The sequence below is a fragment of the Pseudoliparis swirei genome, chromosome 15, assembly GCF_029220125.1.
Source record: "Pseudoliparis swirei isolate HS2019 ecotype Mariana Trench chromosome 15, NWPU_hadal_v1, whole genome shotgun sequence".
Classification (NCBI taxonomy): domain Eukaryota; kingdom Metazoa; phylum Chordata; class Actinopteri; order Perciformes; family Liparidae; genus Pseudoliparis; species Pseudoliparis swirei.
This window is the reverse complement of record NC_079402.1, coordinates 20,013,954-20,040,738: the sequence shown is the minus strand read 5'-3', so window position 1 is coordinate 20,040,738 and position 26,785 is coordinate 20,013,954. Positions and strand designations below refer to the sequence as shown.

Sequence of the window (26,785 nt, the reverse complement as noted above, 5' to 3'; positions counted from 1 at the left end):
ACGTCTGGACGTTTGCTCACAAGAGATCCATCATTCAAAATCAAAATGTTGCCATGTTTATCTTATTTTAATCGCTTGAATGTGATTGGTGGGTTAAAATAAAGCCTTTAAAACGTGTGTGTGTGTGTGTTGGTGTCGCCGTACGGTGAAGTTGATCTGGCAGCCGCCCATCACGTAGTCCAGGAAGGAGTGATGGGTCGACATCTGCAAACACACAGTGGGGGGGGAAAAAAACTTGTGAGTATATCATAAAATAAATAGAATTAAGTAATAACAATCATAATCCAACTATTACTGCACTCCAGTGAAGTTTTGCAGTACTTGTAATTTACTTATTTCCATTTTTTGCTACTTTATATATTTCTACTATATGACAGCTTGAGCTCATTTTGCAGATTGACAGGAGATCAATCATCAAATTGTAAATAACCCGATACATTATATTATTTTATGGTGTATTATTATACAGCAATATATAAAGTCATTAAAATGAGCTTCACATTCACCGGCTGCATGCGCCTCAGAGAGCCAATCAGACGGCTCTAAACCAATCAGATGGCTCTGAGCCAATCAGACGGCTCTGTTCAGGTGACAAGACGACAGAAGGTTCACAAAGCAAAGCACTCTGGGTAACGCGGTCTCTACCTTGCAGCTCTTCAAAGAGACGACTCCAGAGTTCTTGTAGCTCTTCTTCTTCTTCTGTTTCTCGGAGTGGATGCAGTCAAAGGACACCTGGGAGGACGACACGTCGACAGTTTACTAACGACCTCCGGCCGGCCGACAGGAAGTCGTCAAACGTTTTATAGCCGGACACTTTAGTGGTGAAGGAACCAATCAGATCGTGAGTTCCATCGCTGTCGTAATCAGAGCAATCCACCTGCAGGAGGAGGAGGAGGAGGCCTCAGGTAAACTGTGGAAAGATATTACGGATTTGAATGGAGCTGGATTCTGATTGGTCGAACCTTCAGCGGTCGGTCGAGGTCGCTGCCGCAGAACGTCTGCAGGGGAACAGAGAACTTCTTCCAGGTGGGACTCAGGTTGTTCTTCACCACCTGGAGACAAACACCATCATAATGATGTCATCCTTTGTGTGTGTGTGCGTGTGTGTGTGCTCTTCAATTAGAAACATTATAGTTTTAGAACTTGAACGGCGGGATATTTTGTCAAACGTGGTTTTCAAATCACAATAATTTCACAAGAAACAATAGCTAAAAATGTTTTGGAAAAAGGACTGCAGGTGTGTGCATACGTGTGTGCGTTCGTTTGTGTGCACGTGTGTGTGTGTACCTCGGTTCTGTGGACCAGCTGCCACTTTCCATCGTCTCCCTTCTTAAAGAACTCCAGGAAGGGATCAGACTTTCCAAACGTATCCTGTCAGAGAAAAGACAACACGCCGCCGTCAGTCAGTGCGTTATGCAATGTTATGTAACCGAATTAAAATCTTAGTTTAGCGAAAATGTCAACGTCGTTGTTAGGAGGAGAAACTGTTGCCTCAAAAAAAAGGGCAGAGCTTTAAAATACACATGTATACATCAAAATACACGTGTATACAGATGTATACACATATATACACTACCGTTCCAAAGTTTGGGATCACCCAGACAATTTCGTGTTTTCCATGAAAACTCACACTTTTATTTATTAAATGAGTTGCAAAATGTATAGAAAATATAGTCAAGACATTGACAAGGTTAGAAATAATGATTTGTATTTGAAGTATTCATTTTTTTCTTCAAACTTTGCTTTCGTCAAAGAATGCTCCTTTTGCAGCAATTCCAGCATTGCAGACCTTTGGCATTCTAGCTGTTAATTTGTTGAGGTAATCTGTTGAAATTTCACCCCACGCTTCCTGAAGCACCTCCACAAGTTGGATTGGCTTGATGGGCACTTCTTGCGGACCATACGGTCAAGCTGCTCCCACAACAGCTCAATGGGGTTGAGATCTGGTGACTGTGCTGGCCACTCCATTACAGACAGCATACCAGCTGCCTGCTTCTTCCCTCAATAGTTCTTGCACAATGTGGAGGTGTGCTTTGGGTCATTGTCCTGTTGGAGGAGGAAATTGGCTCCAATCAAGCGTTGCCCACAGGGTATGGCATGGCGTTGCAAAATGGAGTGATAGCCTTCCTTATTTAAAATCCCTTTTACCTGGTACAAATCTCCCACTTTACCAGCACCAAAGCAGCCCCAGACCATCACATGACCTCCACCATGCTTGACAGATGGTGTCAGGCACTCTTCCAGCATCTTTTCACCTGTTCTGCGTCTCACAAATGTTCTTCTGTGTGATCCAAAACACCTCAAACTTGGATTCATCTGTCCAGAACACCTTTTTCCAATCTTCCTCTGTCCAATGCCTGTGTTCTTTTGCCCATACCAATCTTTTCTTTTTATTGGCCAGTCTCAGATATGGCTTTTTCTTTGCCACTCTGCCTAGAAGGCCAGCATCCCAGAGTCGCCTCTTCACTGTCCACGTTGACACTGGCGTTTTGATAGTTGCTGGAAATGGGCCTCTATACACCTCTGGAGATATTTCATTAGAAACCAGACGTTTCCACCTAGAATAGTCATTTACCACATTAACAATGTATAGAGGGTATTTCTGATTGATTTAATGTTATCTTCATTGAAAAAACAATGCTTTTCTTTGAAAAATAAGGACATTTCTAAGTGATCCCAAACTTTTGAACGGTAGTGTACATACACACATTATATATATATATATATATACATATCCGTATATATATACATATATATACATACATATATATATATATATATATATCAGTGACGTGCAGATGTTCATGGTTGGTGAGGCACTGACTCCTTTAGTGTCAGATTTATAAATATATAAGCCCAAAAGGGAAGCTTATTCAATTGGCTACTGGTTATTTCATGTCTCATCAGCATTCTTCACACAACACACACGGTACATATTACAGATACGTAAAGGTAAGAAAAAGTTTGAAGCAAACCTTTTAGCTCCGGCGTTGGTCTACCTGTGGTAATCACGTCCACTTTTGACTGAAAGTCCAGTTTTGAGACATGTTTAAGCTTAGATATATAATAATCCTCTTCCATTTTGGCGGTCTGACGTAACAAAATACAAAAACCAACGGACTCGCCTGGCGCCTCTGCGAAGAAGAAGCAGCAACAAGTACCCGTTGGCTCACGAGCGCCCCCTGCAGGGGCGGCAGAGTACTACCACCTCACCCTGCGCCTTTTCACTGCGGTTTTATTTCCCATCAGGAAACTAAATGTCACTTATAATTAGGGCTGTGAAACGATTAAAAATTTTAATCGGGTTAATCACAGGTTTTTGTGGATTAATCATGATTAATCACATATTACCGATATTCTCGGTATATTTTGTGAGAACATAGAGATTTATGACAAAAGACAGATATATACATTTATACATTCTTCTATACAATGGTGCTGCAACTCAGCAGTTATTTAGCAGTTTTCTTCCATATGGAACATTAATACATCTTCATCCTAAACAGAATGTTTAACCCTCCTGTTACCTTTCGGGTCAATTTGACCCCATTCAATGTTTAATGTCGGTGTTCTTTGGGGTCAATTTGACCCCAGGCTGTTTTTCACTGTGTCAAACATATCAGAAATATCAACTTTATTATTTATTTAAAGGGCTATTTAGGTAGTCAACAAACAAACATAAAGTACCTCACACTTAAACTTGGGAAGCAATATTAATTCTAATAATTTTCTGAGGTTTTAATTGCTGGGGTCAAATTGACCCGAGGGTAAAATATGTTAGTAAATGTAAAGGTAACAGGAGGGTTAAACAGAACATTTTCTCTTGTTTGTCAACCATTAACTCCACCATGATACAATCTAAAGGCCTCTAGTCTTCCTCTAGCAGCTGCTGAGGCAAACTGACTGTGTGGGTTTTCTTCATGAACTGGGCCGTGATGAAAGGGACGGCGGGGACACCGCTGCAAAGCTGAAACCTCACCGGCCCGGACACGGGGACAGATTGACAAGCGACTTTTTTTTTGCTCGGTCCCGATGCGCGCGCACGGAGCTCTGTGGCGCGCGAGACGGAGATCGATAAGTGTTAACGCAACGCGAAGAGACAGAAATGACATGCTGCTGTGGAGATACGATCAACAGACGTTTAGTTTAATAAAAGAACAAAGACGTGCTATAGAGAACATGTCAGGGGGCGGGCCAATCTTTTTAATGTCATGCGATCTACCGACACTACGCCGCGATCGACTGGCAGGTCGCGATCGACGTGTTGAGACCCTGATCTACAGGAAGTAAAAGTCGTAACAAGGTTTCCGTAGGTGAACCTGCGGAAGGATCATTACCGATGAACAGACCGTCTGCATGAGAGCGGACAGAGTTCAGATTGAAGTGTGTATTGGAAGCTCATTTTGCAAGTGACTTTTTTTTCGTCCCGACGACCAACAACAGACGGATTGGAAGCTCATTCTGCGCATGCGTTAAATGCGTTAAAAAAAAAAAAACTAGTTAAACCTGTAATTGAATTAACTGAGTTAACGCGTTATTTTTCACAGCACTACTTATAATATAATATTTTTTTTTTATTAAATTATATTCACATTTAAAAAATACATTTGCGGTTTTCAAAACCGTTAAAAATGCATCAAAACACGGGTTTATTTATCCGCAGCTAAAAATAGTCGAACAAATGCCGTATTCTCTTTTAGTTTGAGAAAACTAGTGTTGTAGTTTGAGGAAATCACGATGCTTTGTCGAATATATTTAGAAAAGCTAGAAGTAATGAGTTGACATACTAGTTTTGGTCTTTTAACTAGTTGAATGCCTCATCCTTTAACTCTAAAAACAAACTATTGACGAATAAAACAAGGGCGGGGAACAAGAATATAATCCAAATATTGCACAAAATGGCAAAAGTTGTTCATAAAAAAATGTAGGATAAGCTATATCACTCTTTGAAAAAATGTATTCTAAACAAATAATTATTCACCTTTTATTTATTTATTATAATGAAGCACTTGTGACTCATCACATACAAAACCTTGTAAACGCAGCTCACAGGAGGAGAGAGAGCAAAATCTGCCCTTTGGTTTTACAGATGGACAGATGCATGATGGGAAGCGACTGTACAGCAAAGAGACCAAACACACAGAAGACAGGAAATCAACAACAACAAAATCACAGCTGAGCATCAGCGGCTCTGAACCTCCTCAGTGGCAGGAAGGCCTTCGTCAACATGACAGGGAAATAAATATATATGCATTATGTGCGTCTATAATAGTGCGTGAGCCGTCCTCGGGTTGATCATCTTGCTGGCTTGCTCCTCTTCCATGAGTGTGGACCGGAAAGACTTGACTTTAACTGAAAGAAGAACAACGTCACAGGTTACCAGAGGAGGAACGTCAACAAGTACATTTATTTAACTGCAAGGGACTTTGTGTTGGTTCTGGCGCCCCCTGTGGACTAAAGTGGTAGTGTCTCAGAACCAGACTCCCTTTAGAAAACCTCTCATTTGACTTCAGGAGGGTCTGACGGTCTGGCGCTCAGTCCTGGTTCTGGTTCTGGTTCTCTTGTTTACTAATGGAGGTCTATCGAGGACCAGGACTAAACTGAGATTGGTTCAGGACCAGATAAAAGTTCCTCACAGTACAAAACGTGAGTATTTTCTTCTCATACCAGGTTTTATCAGGAAATATGGCGTGTGTCTTTTTAATTCACAACAATCATATTCGCTTTATAAATAATCTCTTTTAAATTGCTCCGATGTCCCGAGAGGACACGGATTAAAGTATCGGGATCTGCCCCGTCCGACAGGAGCTTCAGAGTGATCTTTACCTCCCAGCTCCGTGAGGATCCGGATCTTCTGGTCCAGGATCAGTTCTAGTTGGGTTGCAAAGAACTCAACGTCGTAGTCCACCGCCTCCGTCATCTCCATGAGCACCTTCTCGTCTTCCAGCCAGCGGATCGACTCCTGGAAGGACAGATTTAACACCAACATCATGAAAGTTCAAAAAACTGGAAGACGTGAGCCTGATGATGACATAGACATTAGATGTGTGTGTGTGTGTGGACATTTTATTCAAAGTCAAGGTCAGTTTCAGTTGTAAACTATTGAATCTTGCAGCAGTTGTAAATGAATAAATGAAATTAAATACTCTGCATCCGTCTCTGGTTTCTACACATCTCACACACACTATCCACTGCACGCACACACACACACACACACACACACACACACACACCGTACCTGGAAAACGTCCCTGTGGTCCTCCAGGATCTCCTCCTCCATCTCCACCAGCTGAGAGACGGCTTCATGGAAAGTGAAGAGCTGCGGGGAAACCTCCTCCACCTGCAGAGGACACGCTTTGTTTTACCGACTGTTTGGAGACCCCAAAAGAAAATGAGCTGAAACACGTCTGTTGAAGCAACGACTCGGCAGTCGATTCCATGACGAGAGAGACTGTGGCGGCAGGAGATCCACCGTCATGAACAGGGGTCTCCAAACTTGTTCCTGTGGGGGCCACATAACTTTTCCCTTCTCTTATGGGGGCGGGGTCAGTGTGTAACAGAGAAAGTGTGACGATCGCAGGGGTGCCTACATGTAAACATTTATTGTTTTCCAGAAAGCCACATAACCAAATATTAATAACCTTTCCGGGATCTTCACAGAAAAAAAAGTCAGGAAATAAATAACACTATTTATGAAATAATAAGAATAAAACAATCATAATGCGTCTCTGGTATTGTTCAGGGGGCCGGGCCAAATGTGGAGGCGGGCCGCATCCGGCCCACGGGCCTTAGTTTGGGGACCACTGGTCATGAACCTCTACAATTTAAAGTGTTTTAATTTTTATCCATGAAGAACTTTGTAGTCTTTAAGGCTTCAAATATCAATTGTCAGATAGTCAGGTATTTGGTTAATTTCATATTCTTATCAAATTATTGTCAGAAAAATGGCGATATTTCAGGAGTCGTTGAGGTAGTTCTAAACTTGTGGGCGTATAGAGATTTTATTACAGAACCTCCAGTTTCCCAAATAACGGACAGTTAGTAAATGTGAGTCCGGTTCGGAGAGAAAGTGAAGCGAGTCTTACGTTGCGTTCACAGAGCAGCTTCAGGTCGTCTCTCTGTGGAGAACTGCCGACGGCCCACTGGTCCTCCAGCAGGTCCAGCTGGTCCACGTGCCCCGCCCCCTGGCAGAGGGCCGACGCCCCTTCAGGTTCCACCGCCAGTTCCTTCGCCCTGAAAAGTTAAACAACGGGATTGAAACGACGACTGAGGTTTGGAAGTAAAGTGGGACGGGAGCTTCATGCAGGGTGCCGACGTGCATGCGCGCACGCACACACACACACACACACACACACACACACACACACACACACACACACACACACACACACACACACACACACACACACACACACACACACACACACACACACACACACACACACACACACACACACACACACACACACACACGTTGAGGAGCGCTAAAGCCTGGAAAAATAAAAGCGGGTCAACGTCAACAAATACTAAAAATGGAGGAAACATTTAATGCAAATTAAGAGGAAAAAAGAGGCAGCCGTTCCACTAACGTTGGGATGAAGTGAAGTTCGACCGTGAGCCGATCCATGTGCATCAACAGCCTTAAAATACTTAATATATTTCGGTGGCCCCCGGTCATGAGTTTGGTAGCCGACAGTAAAAGACGGATCTTTTTCAGACAAATACTAAAAGTTGTGTGTTTGATGTCGAATTATCTTGACTTTTTTTTTTTTTTAAGGTTTTGGATGCTTCATTCTCTGGAAGAGTATACACTCCCGTTCAAAAGTTTGGGGTCATCCAGACAATTTAATGTCTTCCATGAAAACTCACTTTTATTTATCAAATGAATTGAAAATGTAATAGAAAATATATTCAAGACATTGACAAGGTTAGAAATAATGATTCATATTTGAAGTATTAATTTTGTTCTTCAAACTTCAAGCTCAAAGGAAGGCCAGTTGTATAGCTTATATCACCAGCATAACTGTTTTCAGCTGTGCTAACATAATTGCACAAGGGTTTTCTAATCAGATATTAGTCTTCTAAGGTGATTAGCAAACACAATGTACCATTAGAACACTGGAGTGATAGTTGATGGAAATGGGCCTCTATACACCTCTGGAGATATTTCATTAGAAACCAGACGTTTCCACCTAGAATAGTCATTTAACACATTAACAATGTATAGTGGGTATTTTTGATTAATGTTATCTTTATTGAAAAAACAGTGCTTTTCTTTGAAAAATAAAGACATTTCTAAGTGACCCCAAACTTTTGAACGGTAGTGTACATATTAAAACGTACGAGCATGAGGGTGCAAGTGTCCCAGTATTTTTGCGTATCAAATGTAACGTTACATCCAGCAGAAGGGAGGAAATGGTGCATTTGTGTGGGACTATTTACAGCGGCGGATGAATCCCCATGTTGGCGTTAGTGGCGCCAGGACCGTCGTTCATGTTGGATTTGTTAGTGGATGCATTCATTGAACGTTTTGTTCTTTTCGTGACAGTAAGGAATATTAACCCGGGATTAAAATATATTCCTATAGTTTGCAGTGAGTGGACGGCAAGCAAAATAATAATAACATGGCGGTAACGTGTGGACAGACGTGATGGAAGTGTGGTAGAAATCGTACTCGTAAGACGGGGAGAGCTCCGAGCGACTCCCTCCACCTGCGCTCTGGGAGAAGGGAATGTCAGAAGGACTTATCCCAAACTCCTTTACTCTGAAACCAAGACGAGGAGACAGGAGAGGGTCAAACACTCACTTCAATGTCTTTTAAATACTCTTAAATAAGAGGCGTTACCTGTTGGCATATCGCAGCGTGTTCAAGGTGTTCTCGCACGACGCCATTCCCGGAGAGATGGTGGCGATCTGCGCAGGAAGCATCGAGAGACGATGAGGAATCACTCATTCGTCCGCAGGAGGTGCGATTACATTCACGCCGGTCTCACCATGCACGTTCTGGAGTTCTCTCCGATGAAGGAGTCTCGCAGCACTTGGGTCAACTTGCTGGCTCGGAACGGAGTGTGAGTCCGGTTTTTACCCAGCGCTCGAATACACTCCTGCAGACAGACATGCAGACAGACAGGCAGAATGAGAGGTTTAGCAGAAGAACACATTTTAAATGCACTGCACTTTATTGTTGAAACAATAAGTCCACTGGAAAATATTTATCAAGAAAACTTGAGCTATGTTCCCCGTTTCTTTGGCCCGGTGTCAATGCTGCAGGTGGCATCTCACTTAAAAACTGCTTTTGCCAAGAATTACTATCAAAAATATGTTGTGGAATGTTAATAGTTCCTGATTTTCTTTCACAAAAAGGCTAATGGATGTTTGGAATAAATAAATAAAAAATATAAAATCCAGATGAGATTTTTTATTTTACCCCGACAGACAAATCAAATATTGTTTATCTACTCGGGGTGTAACAGTATGTATTTTTATTTATTTATTTATTATTGACAATATCCCAGTATTTGAGCGCGTTAACTGAGAAAAAAGAATTATGGCCAACGAACAACTGGATCATCAAATTAAATAAACAGTCATTTTCTACATTTCTTTGTTTACCTTATTGTACCGAAAAACATAGTGAACCCAAAACCCGAGGTTATGCCCCTATGATAGATATATATATATACACACACACATATATATATATATATATATGTTCATTTCCTAGATTAAATACCACATATTTCTATTAAATAATGCCTTTAATCAGACATTAAAATATTCTACTCCTGATGAGACCTTCAGGGCCAGCAGGCTCTTGTTGATCTCGGCTCCCTCGAGGCGCGTCTGGCGGTCGGCGCTCGACGTGTCCGCCCCCCTTTCGTTCCCCGCCAGGTCGATCAGGGAGAACTTCCCGTGCAGCTTCCCCTGCCGGCGGAGGAGGATCTGGAAGACGGCGTGGCTCCGAGACGAGTACGCGTTGGCCGAGGTCTGACCGGAAGTCCTGAAGGAGACGTGGAGCGGCTCGTCAGACCGCTTCCTGCTCTCGGGCGCCGTTTCTTTTTTAACGACCCCGTGTCCTACCTGCAGCCGTTTCCCAGTTCGATGAGCTTGAGGACGTCCTCGGTGCACTTCACCTCCTTCTCGTGCAGCCCCACCACCTGCACCTGCTGCTTCCCGTCCTCCAGGACCCGCAGCTTGGCCTTACGGTTCAGCAGGTCGAACACCTTTTCACACAACGACATGAGATGAGCCTTTGTTGGTCCACCAGAGGGGGAAAAGTACATGAAACTAAAATAGAAGGAACAACAGGAACCATACAAGAACAATTCAAGACAAAATGTACTAAACATTTCACTTGCTAAAGCGGCAACCTCCGGCTCTGAAGAGAGAAGCCGGCGCTTCATGTGTTAAACCTACATTTTCTCTCCAGTATTTCTATTCAACCAGAGGAGTCGCTTTGCGTCTGCCTGGAGTCGCTGAGAAAATTACAACAAAAGAAAATGCATAAATTTCAATCAATGGATATTTTTGTCCTGCGACGCTTCATGAACACCGGCTCATAATCCTTGCATTGAGAAAAAAGCTTCAGGAGGCAACAGAAACTCCTCTAAACAAATGAGATAAAAATCTTGGTTTCAAAAGACACTTGCCTTCCCGCTGTAAATCTCAAAGAACGTGGCAAAGACTTGAAGATCCAACTTCTTGTAATTTGGCTTCTTCATCATCACAAAAACATCTCTGGCTGCACAAGGAAACACATAAATCGATAAATGACACTTCAATTCAATCAGATGCAGTGACGACAGAGAGGTGCATCATGGGAGGAACTAACCAGAGAGCGCGTAGACCCCTTTAGCGCAGACCTGGGTCTTTCCCGAAAAGTCTCCTCCCATCGTCTAGAAGGAGAAACCAGTTAGAAACCAGTTCGTTAGAGCGTTGGAGCCATTAACTCCTCTCACGTGACAACTCAAAGCCTCACGTGTGTTTTTCCACTTCCTGTTTGTCCGTAAGCGAAGCACGTCGCCATTCCTCGCTCAAAAATGGTCTCAACCAGCGGCTGAGCAGTGAACCTGAGAGGGAGAGCACAATTAGAAACATCCTGATCGTTTATTAACGCACTTCACGTTAAATATCTGCGTTCAGCAACATGCACACGTCCTTGTTTTTACATTTTCATTTCCTTTATTATTTAAATTCTTAAATGCATCATGCCCTGATATTTTTCTATGATATTGGATATTTGTAAAAAAAAAGTGCTGCTGCGGCAAGAAAATAGTCTTTTCCGACTAAATCTGGATTAAAACACAGATTAGCACTTCAGTGGCTCTTAAATAGCTCTTATTATGGTACTTTTGTAGTTCGACTATGATGAGGAAATACTTCCTGGATTCTTGTTGTTCTCAGTTTGTACTCTAGGTTGATGCACTTATTGTTGAGCTGAATCTGAGGGCCTAGTTGTGTGAGACTACATTTCCCAGAGTGCAGCAGCAGCAGGAGCAGCAACAGCAATCAGTGTTGCTTATTAGGAGCACCTGTGGGGATGCTCTGACGCATTTTGTAAAGACAAGCAGCAGAGAGAGGACGCTTCAGGTCACTCCACGGTTCAACCCAAAGACGGCAATGGTGAAATGATTTGTTTAATTTCATGGTGTTTTAAAATGCTGATTTTGTGTTAAAAGAATATTTCATTTTGAGTTTGGAAAATGAAAAGTATAAAATGTTTAATTAAAATGTTTAATTTAAAATGTAATTTATGTTCTGTCTTAAAGGTTACAACCTAATTCACTGGCAGAGCAATCAACAAACTAAAGAAAAATAAAAGAAAGATTAAGTCAGTAATTTGAGTCGTCTTCACGTCCTTTGGAAACGGTGAACAGGAGCTGGACTTGACACTTATTGTAAGTCGCTTTGGATAAAAGCGTCTGCTAAATGACATGTAATAATGTAATGTAATGTAAAAAATAATAAATAAAATGAAATCTAATCGAAGTCCTGTTGACTTGAGACATTTTAATGCCCGAAAAAGATTTATTCATGACGTTTCCGGTACCTGTAAATCATTTCGTTGGTGGAGTTCTCGTCGAAGGCGTAGTCGAATCGGAACGTCTGGTTCTCCAGGTACCGGGTCAGGTCCACTTTCTGCTTGGGCTCGTGGACCATCACCACGTCCTTACTGGGCACGGTGGTCACGTCCAGATCCTTCATGGCCAGCTCTAGAGAGAGAGAGAGAGACCAAGACGTCACTGCAGAAACACTCGCTGCAAAAGAGTGTTAAAAAAAATAATAAACACGCGTACCTTTTTTATTTAGTGGCCGTGCGCGTACGCACACACAGATCCGGTGCGCATCGATCTGCACCTTCAAACGGTAAAGATGAAATGTACAGTCAGACTTTTATTTCCTCTCGAGCGACTTTAAAGTTAAAGTTTCCCTTGTATTCTGCATCGGCTACGAAACACTTTCATCATTTTATAAACCACTTGACATTGAGAAATATTAAGATCTTGACTAACATGTAAAATAAAGTTATGTGTGTTTTGGTCAAGTTTGACAACACGGCATTATTTGAATGCCTAGCGAGGTTAAAGAAGCCCTTTTTATTGATATCTCACTCGAAACTAGAAACAATGAAGCTCTGCAGCAGACTCACCGGGTCATGATCGGTCAGAGGCCTGTAGTCCAGACTGGCTCTGAAGTCTCGGATCATACACAGGATTTCATGGTTTGGCGAGTTGACGACCACCTCCTGAAACAACAACACATCAAATAAAACACACTCCCAAAAAGCCAGTAAAAGTCTCGTGTGCATTTATTTTGAAGCAAATGAAAAAACACCTTCATAACTTGGACGTTGAATGTAATTTTTGTAATGTGTCTTTTTACAACTGGCACAATGACGTTCCTTAAAGTGCCGATAGTTTAAAAACATGTTTCCTCTTGTTATTGAACTTGTATGTTTAATCTTCACTGAGTGGAGACGCACAACGAAAACTTAAAGTCTTCACGACTCAAACACTGAGAACGGGCTTCACGGTGGAGCGGGAGACATTTTGCATCGAGCAGTTAGACTTTTGAAATAAAAGATGACGGTTCAGACGAGGAGTTTTTTTTAGTTTCCTTTCCAAGTTAGAAGAAGATATTTACATATTCATCCTCTTTTTTTTTTTTTCCTGAGGAGGTTGTTGTCTCAAGTTTGTTGTTCCGTACATCTTCACCTTAAAAGTGAGAAAAGCTAAACTTGGCTTTTACTTTCTTAAAAAAAAGAAATGTGATCATCGGCGATCAGTTTCCAACCTTGGCCTGTGTGTGTGTGTGTGTGTGTGTGTGTGTGCTCCTCACTTGCGCCCTCTTCTCTCGGAGCTCTTGCTGCTGAAGCCGTCTCTTCTCTCGTTTCTCCTGCAGTTTCTCGATCTCCTTCACGCAGCTGGATTTCTTAAATCCTGAAATCAGCAAAAATAAAAATCACAACTAACAAACCAAATTGACAGCACAACGATTTACAAAAAAAAATAATCCCCCTCATCACCTCTTAAAGAGTGGTGTGTGTTTCTGGAGTCTCTGATGTCGCCGTGTCCGCGTAAAGAATACTTTTAACACCTGAAGTACATTCCGATGACGCTTTTATTTACATTGCGTGTCTTTTACATGTAGCCGAGGCTCTCTCACATCGCTACGTAACCTGAACAAAAGGTTGTTCACAGTTTTGGAGAACAATGAGGTCAAATATTTCAGGCCGAAACATTCCATGTTTGTTTTGGATAGTAATAAAAACCGAAAAAAAGTGATTCTTTAAATGTCACGTTTTGAGTGTTGAATGGGACGCGTGAACATTCGACGTCCTCGCAGCTGTGCTGGAGCATGACATCATCATCGTCGTTCATCATTAGCCACCCCGCGGTAAAATAACACACAACTGCCCTCATGCAGCTCAGATATGACACAGCTGGAGCGCGTGGGACTGGATTGAACCGGGCGGCGCCGCGTTACCGTTCTGCTGCTGCAGCGTCTGGTTGAGAGCGGACTGAGGGGCGACGGCTGAGGGGGGGGGCTCCGCAGGCTGGCTGGGCGGGGCCGGACGGGCCCGGGTGGTGCCCACTGCTGCAGCTGAGGAGCACATAGATGATCCAAGATAATAACTCTCCTGGCATCTAGTCATGCAGATAGTTTGAGTTTAGTCGGAATATTTTATATCATATTATCGTATAGGCTCATGTAAATAGTAAAGTTCAGCCTATGCTTCATGTGTTAAAGCTGCATTCTCTCTACTGTCCACCAGGGGGCGACTCCTCTGGTTGTCTTGAAGTCTACATGAAGGACTCTTCTTCTCTCTTGATGTATTCCCTCGGTAAACATTGTAAACATGAGTTTATGGTCTCAATCTTTAGTTTCAAGTCTTCTTCAATACAGTATGATGTTCATTTCATAAATTATGGTCTGTTAGAGATAAAAAGACAAAGCAGGGGACGCTTTAGAGGCGGGGCTACAAGGTATCAAGCTCCACCCTCTTGTGTCACATCTGGTTGCAAAATACCAAGATGGCGGCGGCCAAAATGTCGAACCAGAGTCTTCAAAATCGTAGTCCACAAACCAACTACGTCCACTTCATATTTACGGTCATGGGGAGGATGAATTTAAATATATATATTTTTTTACTTAATGATTATTAGGCAGGTTCTGGAGTTATAGTATTTCTTTTATTTCTAAGCAGATTTATGCCCATTATCCTTAAGTGTTATCTTAAAAAAAGTTACAAATGTTCAGATTTGACCGAGTTTAAAACACAAATTGTGGCACGACGTGTTTTAAAGTATCTCTCAGTGGACGTACCTCTATTCTCTCGTGGAGGATTCTCAGGTTTAGGTATCGCCGTAATCCGTTTGCTCTGGAAATGAAAACAGAACAGACTCAGGGTTGAAAGTCAAAAAGACTTCACAGACGTTCAAGATTAAAGAGTTTTATGAAGTAAAAACACATTTGTGAAAACCACATTAGCAGCTAGAGTATCTAGAGCAGACCTATTTTAAATACAGAAGCTTCCTCCATGTAAATAAGATGTTGGACATTTTAAAAACCTGCTTCCTCAGTTTAACGTCATCAAATCTTTAGTGTCACACTAGGTTTGATACTCCAATTAAATAATCGATGAATATGTCAATGCATAGATCCAAAAAGCAGGAAAAGTATTCAAATCTGTCCATTTATGACATATTCAGAAAATAACTGGTGAAACTCGTCTGCAGCACAAACATCGGGTTCAATATAAAGCTTTTTGTTTGTTTGAGTGTAACTCTGGGGTCCTCCCTCAAGAAAATGTGAAGATTTTTAACTGAAACTTCTCATTCCTTTTGCCCAATTATTAATACTTAGTCAGTTTCATTGTTTACACTTATCACTCTTCCTCTGAACATTTGAATGAACTGCTTCCTCGTGAAATCAAATTATGTAAATTGCAAAGAGCAGATTCAGAAAACCTTTGAATAAAGTATTTATTGTATAAACTCATCTAATTATTTCATAGACTCAGACCTCCGGGCACCCACCGGGCCAGTCTCAAACTTCCAGTGCTCATTACAGTTATTCATGCACGAGCTCTTCATCACGTTGGTGAAGAGGGTATTGATAACTGATGGGGCAGACCTTGGGGAGTTTGCTGGTTTTGGTATTACTGGTCGAAGGAAGAGGAGCTTCCGCAGTCTGTGGCGCCTCCTGGTCAGGAGCAACATCTGGATTCAGAGCGAAGACGTTTGCCAGATCGACCTGAGGCGGGAAAAAAAGAAACACGTCGTGTCAAGACCTCGTCTGCAAGAGAGAACCTCATTCAAAATCCCATTGACATTTATTCTAATAACTAAAAATTAAAAACGGGGCCTTTAAAGACCGTCGAGCCGCTCTCTTCATAAGGTTCAGAAGAGGAGTTTTTTTAGTTTGCTTTAACGAACACTATTTCCCACGACGTGCTCCACAGAGGAGGTCAGGTGGTTCAGGACAGAGCGGACAAAGTCCCCGCGCTGCTGCGTTTGTAGTTTTCTCCTCGTGGGAGTTGTAGTTTTATGCCGCTCCTCGCAAAGTTAAACGTTTGTCGTCGAAGGTGGAAAGTAAACCTCAGACAGCCGCCAAGTTATCTTCATGAAAACGGTGAAAAGAAAACGCAGGATGAGATTTCGCATTGAGCTCAAGAGGAGAAGTGGAACAGAGGCGAAGACAGGAAGTGATGTCACGACTCCGGCTCTTCACAGGAGACGAGACGCACAAGCATCCGAAAGATGTTAAAAATGTCCGTTTACGGTGGAAAGTTGTCCGTCGTCCCAGCTTCAGTATTTACTGCTGATGCACAGAAACGAGCGTGTAGTTCAAGTTAGTGATGCATACTTTGTCAAGTATCACACAACATTTTTTTATATTTTTAGATTGATAGTTTTCTTCTTTTCCTTAAATAATTGTCAATTTATTAAAACATTATAATCCAGATACCAAAAGTTTTGTTTGCAGTTATAATTACCTTCGCATTGAAAATGCGGAAGGTAATGTTTTGATCGCCGTGTATTTATTTATTTGTATGCGTGTTACTCGCATAACTCAAAAAGTATTAAACCGAATCGCATGAAATTTGGTGGGATGATTGGTTATTATCCGGGGACCATTTGATTAGATTCTGGGATTGATCGGGTCAAAGGTCACAGTCAAGGTCACGAAAAGGTCAAAATCTTATTTTTCTATCCAATTGGCATGCAACTAATGCCAACATGTTCATAAATCAATGCCCAATCTTGTGATATGAGAAGGTATGCGCTCTACCGAGTGCCCGTTCTAGTTTGTCATGTTATAGGTGGAACGTTGACGTTGAATACATTGCTAGTGACCCCGAGTTATTCTGTTTCCCTTCAGGCCCTCTGCAGACTACTAAGTGGTTAGATAGAAGAGGTCGGTGCCATCCTTAAATACAACTTATATTACACTGTGAAGTTTAAAAGAAGCTTGTTAATTCCAGCTGGTGACCCGCCGCTTCGTGTGAAACAGGAAGCAGCCTATGTTTAAATCCAAGCTTCTACATCTGTATTTCTATACCAGGACGTCCAGCTGCACTCACAGTGCACATTAGAGCGTCATCTGTACCTCTTTCCCTTTGGTCTCTCCATTCTCGATCCACTCCACGCTCACAATGGCATCGTCCTTGTGCAGGGAGGTGACCATGGCCTGGTGGATCCGACCTGCGACGAGAGGAAAAAGGAGTCATCGAATGTGTAAATTAGGCTTTTTTCTTCTTCTTTTTTTAGCCTCTGAAAGTCACAACAGTCAAGAGCTCAACGCCTCCAGGTAGGCATCTCGTCAACTCATGCAGGAAGAAAAATATATATATAACATTATTGATTCCTGCAATGTTCCTCCACAGTGTGTGTGTGTGTGTGTGTGTGGGTGGGGGGGGGGAAGTGAGATACTGAGAGGCCGGGTGTGGCTCGAGATGGATGTGTCACTCACAACTTCAGGAGCTGCGTGGCATGGCCCTTATCTTCCTATACATTTGCACAGTGCCCACAAAAATAAAAGCGTTTATTAAAGCCGGCTGTCAGCAGGGGGGGGGGGGGGGGGCACGTGCACGCAGCCATCCATCAGGCCCCCGGTGCACAGATGATGGGGGACACAGAGCCGGTAACATGCATGTCGGCCTCATCACCTCTGCGAGAAAAGAGATGCGAGGTGGCGGCTCGGTCACCAGAACCCGCCGCGGAGCCCGTGCTCGTGCTCGTGCTCGTGTCCGTGTTAGCTACGTACCGTCGCTGCGTTTGATATCCACGTAAACGCCCACGAAGATCTTCCCAAATACATCCGCCATCTCTCTGCTCGCGCGGTGTGGTAACGTGCACGTGCCACTTTAAACACTGCGGTTAATTAAGCCGGCCGCCACTCCGACACACGTAGTCGAGCCGGCACGCACGGGTTTCTTTCCGTGCGTGTGTACGCTACGCACTACGGTACCAGCGTGTAAAAGCTGACTTCAAAATAAGAGCTGACTTCTAGTGGACGTGATAGTCAGGAAATACGCCTTTAAAATACTGATAGATTCAGCTAAATGGTTGGATGAACAATTGTGAATTTTGTGAATGATGAATTGAATTTTTTTTAGGAAGGTTAACTTCTCCAATATTGGGACATTCTGAATTTTTATTTCAAAATAAAAGCTCTAGAACATTGCTATTTATGTCTAATTTCAGATAGAATTTAAAAGGAAATTACCCATAGTTACAAATTAACTCCCAGGCCATTTCTTTTCCCCCCAGTCCACCCCTGAGAACAAATACTAATATTACACAGTAAAAAATAATAATAAGTGAATTACAAATAATTCAAAATGTTTATTTCGTAAAAGTACAAAAGTGTTGGCTTTAAAATATAGGTACTTGGTACCAAAAGTACTCATTGTGTCGAAATATATGTATATATATATATATATATATATATATGATGTCACTGCATTATAATAATGAATGATTTCATGTGTTCATCACTCTAATGTTTCAGCTGGTAAAGGTGGCGTTACTCTTAATTATGTTCTATACTGCTGGATAGTTGTACGGTGTAGACTAGAGAGTAATAGAAGAAACGTGAGCTAATTTGTTTTAACTTCTTCTCATTGACCACAAGAGGGCGCGAGAGGCCTGTTTATAGGAACAGCACATGCAACGAATTACACAAACTCATTGATAGTTGATATGAAACGTATTTCTGATGCAGAACCTCAAGAAACCTACTACTTTATTTTGGCGACTGGGTTTGACATTGTCAATACGATTAATTAAGCTTTAGGGACACCGTTACTTTGAGTAGGCCTACCATCAATTTATTTTAGGATTTGGTCTTTTTTTGGCATTTCACATTGAGTTAAAAAACAAATCCTGCAAACTCTTAAGTGTGTGTGCTTAAAGTCAGAGAACTTGAGCGTATTGAGATGCACCCAAAGAAAATATCTGTCACCCCCCCCAAACCCTCCCATCTCCTCCCAGAGCTGTCACTCCCCTCCTGTGTATCAACCACTAAGATGACTGAAGACTCATTCACACACTTTCATTAACGACACACACTCGCAGACAGACACACACACACACACACACACACACACTCGTCCCCTCCGCTCACCCATAGGTCCATCCGGTCCCCGAGGTGTCGGTCATCGCTGTCTCTCGGAGGCGTTTCCCCAGCAACCGCAGCCTCCCCCATCAGACTTGAGAGAGAGAGTGCTCATTTCTGTTTGCTTTGGTTCCTGGAAGATTAATGGGCGCCTCCGTGTGTGAATGAATAGAGGGATAGAGGGCTGCACGGAAGAATGACGTTCAATAAAAATGTAACAATGATTTACATTTTGTGTGCAATTATGCTTCTATGAAAGGAGTTCATTTAGCCGAACTACTCGTGACATTTGAAGCTAATTTGTCTGGTAGGACACACAGACTGACTCCAGATCGACGATGCACGCATACATATTTCTGGGGGATCTTTCGCATTATTTTACATACCAATATTCCTTGTAGTGCAGCTACTACTGCAAGGGATCTATTTTGCAATCATGGTTAATTCATGATCTGCACAGACGCTGCATATGGAAATCCTTTTGAAGGCGGTTTGGGGGCCGGGAGAAATTCCCCCTTCCTTCCAACTTGCCTTTTGGCTTTGTGAAGTCTGTTTTCGGTGCACATGAGCTCTTACAGTATTCGTCAATCAGGTGATGTGACTCACCTGTCATTCAGCGTTCTGCTGTAGTTTCACTCAGACGTGCAACGACATGAACAGTATTGACAGCTCCAACCGACGGTATCGGAGGGGAGCGTCTGATGGTGTGTTTACATGCACACGCTAGTCTGCAGGTTATGATCAGTGGTATTGACCTCACCCGGAGGAAGACTCTGATAAACAAGAAAGTACTTGTGACCACCGCAGGCACACATTTTGTAAAATATCTGACAGGTTTTATAATTTTGATTTGATTTGATTTATTTGTCGTTTGCCAGAGTACAGGTACAAAAGCATCGAAATATTACCCAGCACTGATGAACTTGGGGAGCCCTAGCTGCAGTAAAACTGGGGAAAAAACATGATGAAGGGCCCTCCATGATGCCCTTCCAGTGGAGGAAATGTGTTGAAGGTCCCTCCATGATGCCCTTCCAGTGGAGAACATTAATTGAAGGTCTCTCTATGATGCTCTTCCAGTGTAGAAAACACAAAGTAGTGCTCTTCCAGTGTAGAAAACAAGATGAAGTGCTATTTAGGGTGCCCGAATAATGGAGAAAATGTGTTTAAGGTCTATTAATCAGTAAAGATTAAAAAGCTCTTATCAGTGCGTGTGTGCTGACTCCTTCTAAAATGCTGCTGTGGGAAACGTAAATCTGAAAAGCATTAGTGGAAAACGGTCTTAAATTATGAGATTGATGGATTTTGGGATCTCGGCGCTCTGCTTTTTGCTGACTGCGTCATTGTTCAGCTTCCTGTGAGTCTTCACAACAACCTGCAACCCTGTAGGAAGTGGTGGAATGTAACTAAGTGTATATACTGTATACTACTATGCTCAAGTATTGTACTCGGGTATAACCTTATGTTAATCATCTCATAGAATCTGATGCATTGATGTAGATTAAACGAGACATCAGGGCATAAAGGAGTTACACCATACACATTAATGCAGCAGGAAACTCGAACGGGCACTCGGTAGAGCGCATACCTTCGCATATCACAAGATTGGGCTTTGAATTATGAACATTTTGGCATTAGTTGCATGCCAATTGGATAGAAATGGACCGCGCTATGGTAAAAAGAAGATTTTGACCTTTTCATGACATTGACCTTGACCTTTGACCCGATCGATCCCAAAATCTAATCAAATGGTCCCCGGATAATAACCAATCATCCCACCAAATTTCATGCGATTCGGTTTAATACTTTTTGAGTTATGCGAGTAACACGCATACAAATAAATAAATAAATACACGGCGATCAAAACATAACCTTCCGCATTTTCAATGCGAAGGTAAACATTTGACTGGTCAGTCAATTCTTTTACCTTCTATATTTTAAGATCATTTATTTTTTTACTTTAAATGAGGTTTTGAATTCATGGTGTTTACGTCTATGAAAGTATTTCCCCAGTGTGGCATCGACTAAAGGATCCGAATAGTTCCTCCTCCGCTGGACTGCTGCGTCAGCATTGTTGACTCCAACACGACCCGCACGACGAGCACATGTCCGCCTGCGCCGCCGTGGCCGCTAATTAATAATCCCCGTCAAATCTGAAGATCTGAGCGCTCTGGGAGGACAAAGGGGGCCAATCGAGTTACCGCGCATTTCACTGATTTCATTTCCGCGGCGGAGGCCGTGGAGCGTCTTCAGTGGGTAATGGTTTCTGGCAACGATGGGGCCCTTAGTCCTGCTCAGTGGAGCTGCAACATCCCCCCAGGGTTTCATTGGCAGTCGGGAGTTATCGTTTCTCTTCTCTTGAGGTCATTTAACGAAAGGAAAAAAAGAAGAAGTTATGCTTGTCGTTAAGCTCGCGCACTATTCTTTTATGCATAAAATAATCTTAAACTATCGTACTAAGCCAAACAACGTCCTTGCGTAACCGCGTAGGTCAATCGAATGTGTAATTAGATCATTTAGAATTCATGTAGGAGATCTGTATTCAGGCTACCGATAAGCTGAGGAGCTGCACGGCATCACGGTGATTGTGGAGAACTAGGCCAGAGACCTTTTTTAATTGGAGGGGCCGAAAACAGGGGAGGAAGAAGAGGGCGAGGAGGGGGAGGTTTTGAGTGTTTAAGGAGCGAGAGGCTTCTCCAGGGAGAGGGTGCTTTTACTTTGAAGTGCGTGGTGGGACTGTGTGCAGCACAGAATCCTTTGTCTATTATCGTCTTGTTTGCTCGTTATGTTGTCATGGGCTGATTCTGAGTCAAATCTCTTCGCCCAGGAGAGACCAACTCCTCCGGGGGAATTGCAACGAGGCGCTCGTGGGTTTTCAGGTCGCGGTTTGATGTCGCATGACATAAAAAATACACCTTTTGAGTCGATACCTTTGACATGCTAGGAATGTGTTTGTGTGATTGTTTGATTGACAGGTTCCAGTGAGTTGGCTCACGTGGAGCGAGCTACTTTCATTCTCTTTAAACCGGATAACGACCTTGAACCGATTCACTGTATTTGTCTTTATTTGCCCGCATTCTTTGCCTTTTGTTTAGATTTCTTCAAGCAAAAGACAAAAGATCAGTAAAATCGTCTTTTCTTTTAGTGATGCTAAGCAGACGTTTGACGTTCCTAAATTATTTAGGAACACAGTCAATTTGTTTTGTCTTTAAATTCTTTTCTTTGTTCACTTTCATAGCCGTCAGAGTAAAGACAACATATAAAACAAAGGATCATTAGTTAATACACAATAAATACCTCGCATCACAAACAACCTCTGTGAAACGTTTTCCTTTGTGCCTGATTTTTAAAGAACTGTGTATATAGTCCACTTGAAATACTTTTAATACATTTTAAATCCATTAATTATCCCCATATTCGGTTTGAACGCCTTAACTGAATTGTATAATTTAGGTCATTGTTCTTGTATAAAAGCTTTAAAAACCTCTCTGACTGGGCATAGTCCATTTAAAATGACTTAATCGATCGCAATTAATCCCAAATATGATGCATAAATGTATAAATACTGTTTCAAATACAAATCCATTAAAGTCCTTAGCGGAAACTGAAGCCCTTCATGTTTTACCTTTTTAATTTACCCTTTCATCATGATTAAATTAAAGTAGTTTTTATTTCATCAATGGGGAAAATTAACAAATTGTAATATTTTACGGTATTTTTAAATGTTTAAATTGGCCCAAAACATGATGGACATTACGTTAATTATACCTTTTAAATGTATTTTTTTCTTAAAAACCCATCTTTAATGATTTTAATGCTAAATAATGGGGTCAGAAAAAGTCATTCTAACATATTAAAGCATTGATTATACTGTTTGTGCCAGAATTAAAATTTCAATTGAATTCCAACTACTACTTGAAATAAAAAGCTCGTACGAAGCTGGAGTTCATTTTGAAGTCGGACACTCTGGACACTGAGTCCATCTAATGAATGAAACCCAAATCCATCTGGACTGGTTCTGTAATGAGATGCATTATAGAACCAATACTCTCAGCCTCGATCCACCGGGCTGAATCCAGAGGAGTCTTCTGTCTCTTCTTTACTTCTGAGACCCGGCGAGATGATGAAGCCGTCATCGCCATCATGTCGCCTTTTCAAGAACTGTCACACGCCGTCGCCGAGGAGCGGGTAACAATTAATTTTCTCCGGCGACAAAGCGGCTCCCTGAGATTACGTCTCTTTGTCCATTTTTATTTGAAGTGTGTGTGTGTGTGTGTGTGTGTGTGTGTGTGTGTGAGTGATGCTCTGGATTCCCCTCAGCGGGGGACTCACCATTTAATATCAGACACGTTTCACAGAAGTACTGATACACACAAGAAGTACTGATACATACACACAAGAAGTACTTATACACACACAAGAAGTACTGATACACACACAAAAGAAGTACTGATACACACACAAGAAGTACTGATACACACACAAAAGAAGTACTGATACACACAAAGGAAGTACTGATACACACACAAAAGAAGTACTGATACACACACAAGAAGTACTGATACACACACAAAAGAAGTACTGATACACACACAAGAAGTACTGATACACACACACAAGAAGTACTGATACACACACAAAGGAAGTACTGATACACACAAGAAGTACTGATACACACACAAAGGAAGTACTGATACACAAATAAAAGAAGTACTGATACACACACAAAGGAAGTACTGATACACACAAGAAGTACTGATACACACACACAAGAAGCACTGATACACAAATAAAAGAAGTACTGATACACAAAGGAAGTACTGATACACACACAAAGGAAGTACTGATACACACACACAATAAGTACTGATACACACACACAAGCTGTACAGTCTAAAAAGTATAAAGTTACATCAAATGGACATTCTCAGGTCAAGGACATTAACTTTAAATGTGTACTTAAGTATAATACTTAAATCTATGTACTTAGGTATGTTCCACCACAGCTGAATCAGACTTTTTTACATATTTATTGACTTAAAAAGAAAGTAAAACCTAATACAGTACAATAATTGATCCTCAAGTTATATATATATATATATATATATATGTATATATATAATGTGTGTGGATTTCTAGAGTCACTAAAGTCGGTCCGGGCCAAATGTTGTGATGTTTTACTGGATAAACTTGAAGAACTCTAACTTGATGAAGTCAGGGGATCAACAGCGTGATTAGGGTTCATCTTCTGGGGATCATGAATGTCTGAACCAAATTGTATGACGATGCATCAAGTTACCATCTTATAGAGTGGAGTATTTTACCAGAGTAGACGGACAAAGAAGACGTCACAAAACAAGTGTTGGAAAGAATCTGGATAAGAATAATTTAGTTTGGAGTACTTCCTATGAAATTTTGACTTAAAATAAACAAAATAAAAGTAATTTTACTCATAAAACTGGTAGAAATACAAAAACCCACTGTTTGTATTTACTGTTTCAGTTGTGCTCCTTTAATCTTTTTAAGATGAGTGAAGTGCATCATCTGCTTTTCTCGCCATAATAAGTGTTCCTTAATTCGTTTGGGTGTAAAGTAAACAGCCTAAAAAACATCAAATGAATCTATTACAACGTTTCTATCTTTTATGCAGTAAAAAGCTTTCGACCCTTTTTTCTTCTTCATTGCCTCCGTATAATAATGCTATTTCTTGGGAGGGAGGCGGAGTGGTTTTTCGGCTGATTAAAGTTTATGGAAATGTGAGTATAATAAAAAATAAAATACCATTAGGCATAATGGGATATTGTTTCAGGCGGTGTGATTCAAGCTGTGATTTAAGTGTATTATTTATGCACAAAGCAAACGGTTAACAATAGATGAATACACCTCCACTTGCTCATTTTCATGAGGTCCTCCGAGTCCGCACATCGACAAAGCCGGTGGGGAGGAAACACTGTTTTTGTTATAAAGTATGCACGCTGTATTTGGCACAAAATATGTCACCGCTATCCAACTCTTGAACTGCTTTCCATGAGCCGTCTTTTATGAGAAATGCATGTTGCGCCTGATAACTTCTGCGCGGCCAAACTTCAGTTCGATTAGGGAGGCATCACATCTTCCTCCCCCCCCAAAAAGAGTGGAGGACTCCTCTCCCCACATCCTGGAGCTCAGGAAACCACTGTGGAATAAATCAAGTCTGTGGCACTCATCCTGAAAATAAACTAATAAATCAATAATTACAACACACAGCTAAGGGATCAAGTTTGCAAAAGAGCTTCTCAAAGTAAAAAAAACAACACCCACGTGATTTATAGATAAAACATTAGATGCATCTGACTGCTGCGTCTTTCCTTGAGAAGTGTAGATTTATAGCGTGAGACCTGCTGAAGGCCTCGTCCTCCACCTCTCAGACTACTATTAATCACCTGCACCTGGATTAGAGATGCCCGAATTGCTATAATTAATAACCATAAACCGCTGGGAATATTTAAGCAGCCAGTCACATGTGTTTCTGGGGGGAGACTTTTAGACACTGATGGACAACCGCGCCGTGAAGACCCTGAGATCCTCATAAGTGAAGCCTTGTTTCTCTTTTTTGGTGTGTTTTTTTTTCTCTTTGTGTGTGTGTGTGCAAAACTTTTGGTTCCAACTTCTGATGAAATCTCGAGGTCCGAATCGCAGACCTGCCGATGTTCAGCGGATGTGTTGACACTTTGAAACCTGTGAGAGGTGCTGCCCGTCTCCGAGTGTGTGTTTGTCTGTTCGCCCCCCCCCCCCTACCCCTCCCTCCCTCCCCCGAAAGAGAACGAGTATAAAGACAATGGACCCGACAGAATGAGGCCCCGCGTGTATTTATGTACGCTCTCCTTTTCATCCCCTTCATCTGTCGGTCGTGGAGTAAAATTAGAGCCAATCATCTTCTTCGGGGAAAAAACAAACGGAACACATGGAAATAGAAAGTAGAGCGGAGTGGATCGAACTACAGGGAGGACGATGCAAATGCTTCGACATCATGGCGACTGTGGGAAGTTTTAGCTGTGTTCCATTTGGAATGATGACACGTGTTGTCGCGTCTACATTAATGCGACGGCGACCGCGTGGAAGGTTGGCGTTCCGGCCTCTGTGTGGTTGGTATGCGCGCGGTGGCTCCCGGTCCTCCTCCTCCCGAGACATTCATTTGGTCTACTGGCAGCTTTGGCAGCAATCACAGCAATGACCCGACCTAATGTAGCGAGGAGATCAGTAGACCACGGTGAAAATCATACACACACACACACACACACTCGCTCTCACACACACATGGAAGCAGGAACATCTGCGACAAACCAAACAAAGGACCAGAGAGCTGAGGTGGATCATCAGCTGAGCCGATACCTGCTTGTTTGCTCACAGCTAAATATTCCAGTCCTGTTATTTTAGTGTGGTGTGTGTGTGTGTATATATTTACTCGCACATATATTATTATATACATGGAGGATGGGGCCTGCTCATACCTTCACCCCTCAGAAGCAGCCTTTGATTTGATGGTAGGTGACGGATGCTGTGAAGAGAGCCCGGGGCAGTGTTCTTGTAAGCATTAAAATGTGTGTTTCATCATGACAGCATTCTCCCAGATGAATATTTCAGGCGGTAGGTGGGAAGGCAGCCGGATCTGGTGTGAGGAGGAGAA

The 26,785-nt window shown here is 42.1% G+C and overlaps 1 protein-coding gene and 1 long non-coding RNA gene across 3 annotated transcripts; both read right to left on the bottom strand.

Annotated features, from left to right (window-relative positions):
• Window positions 1–17: 17 nt before the first annotated feature.
• Window positions 18–3,125, bottom strand: LOC130204987 (uncharacterized). Its single transcript, XR_008833850.1, has 5 exons — window positions 2,976–3,125; window positions 1,288–1,371; window positions 963–1,052; window positions 646–877; window positions 18–204 (listed from the first exon to the last, which is right to left on the bottom strand). It is a non-coding gene; the product is annotated as an uncharacterized LOC130204987 (long non-coding RNA).
• Window positions 3,126–4,970: 1,845 nt separating this feature from the next.
• Window positions 4,971–17,904, bottom strand: LOC130204981 (kinesin-like protein KIF2A). Of its 2 annotated transcripts, XM_056432050.1 has the most exons (21): window positions 17,770–17,904; window positions 17,113–17,207; window positions 15,637–15,756; window positions 14,827–14,881; window positions 13,987–14,103; window positions 13,339–13,439; window positions 12,650–12,745; window positions 12,297–12,357; window positions 12,050–12,212; window positions 10,979–11,069; window positions 10,832–10,895; window positions 10,650–10,741; window positions 10,081–10,223; window positions 9,796–10,000; window positions 8,994–9,104; window positions 8,846–8,913; window positions 8,675–8,764; window positions 7,086–7,233; window positions 6,239–6,340; window positions 5,827–5,962; window positions 4,971–5,352 (listed from the first exon to the last, which is right to left on the bottom strand). In XM_056432050.1, the coding sequence occupies exons 1-21, from the start codon at window positions 17,828–17,830 to the stop codon at window positions 5,264–5,266; spliced, it is 2,208 nt and encodes a 735-aa protein (XP_056288025.1). In that variant the 5' UTR covers window positions 17,831–17,904; the 3' UTR covers window positions 4,971–5,263. The 2 variants fall into 2 exon arrangements, with proteins under 2 accessions (XP_056288025.1, XP_056288026.1); XM_056432051.1 differs by lacking the exon at window positions 8,675–8,764.
• Between the last annotated feature and the right edge of the window lie 8,881 nt (window positions 17,905–26,785).

What these genes read in the sequence shown, in the direction of transcription:
- LOC130204981 (XM_056432050.1), bottom strand. Translation starts at nt 17,830, where the DNA reads ATGGCGGATGTATTTGGGAAGATCTTCGTGGGCGTTTACGTGGATATC. An exon ending in AAACCAGCAAACTCCCCAAG is followed by an intron (nt 14,882 to 15,636) that starts GTCTGCCCCATC and finishes TTTCATTTCCAG; the next exon opens with AGCAAACGGATTACGGCGAT. An exon ending in GAACTGGGAAACGGCTGCAG is followed by an intron (nt 10,001 to 10,080) that starts GTAGGACACGGG and finishes CGTCTCCTTCAG; the next exon opens with GACTTCCGGTCAGACCTCGG.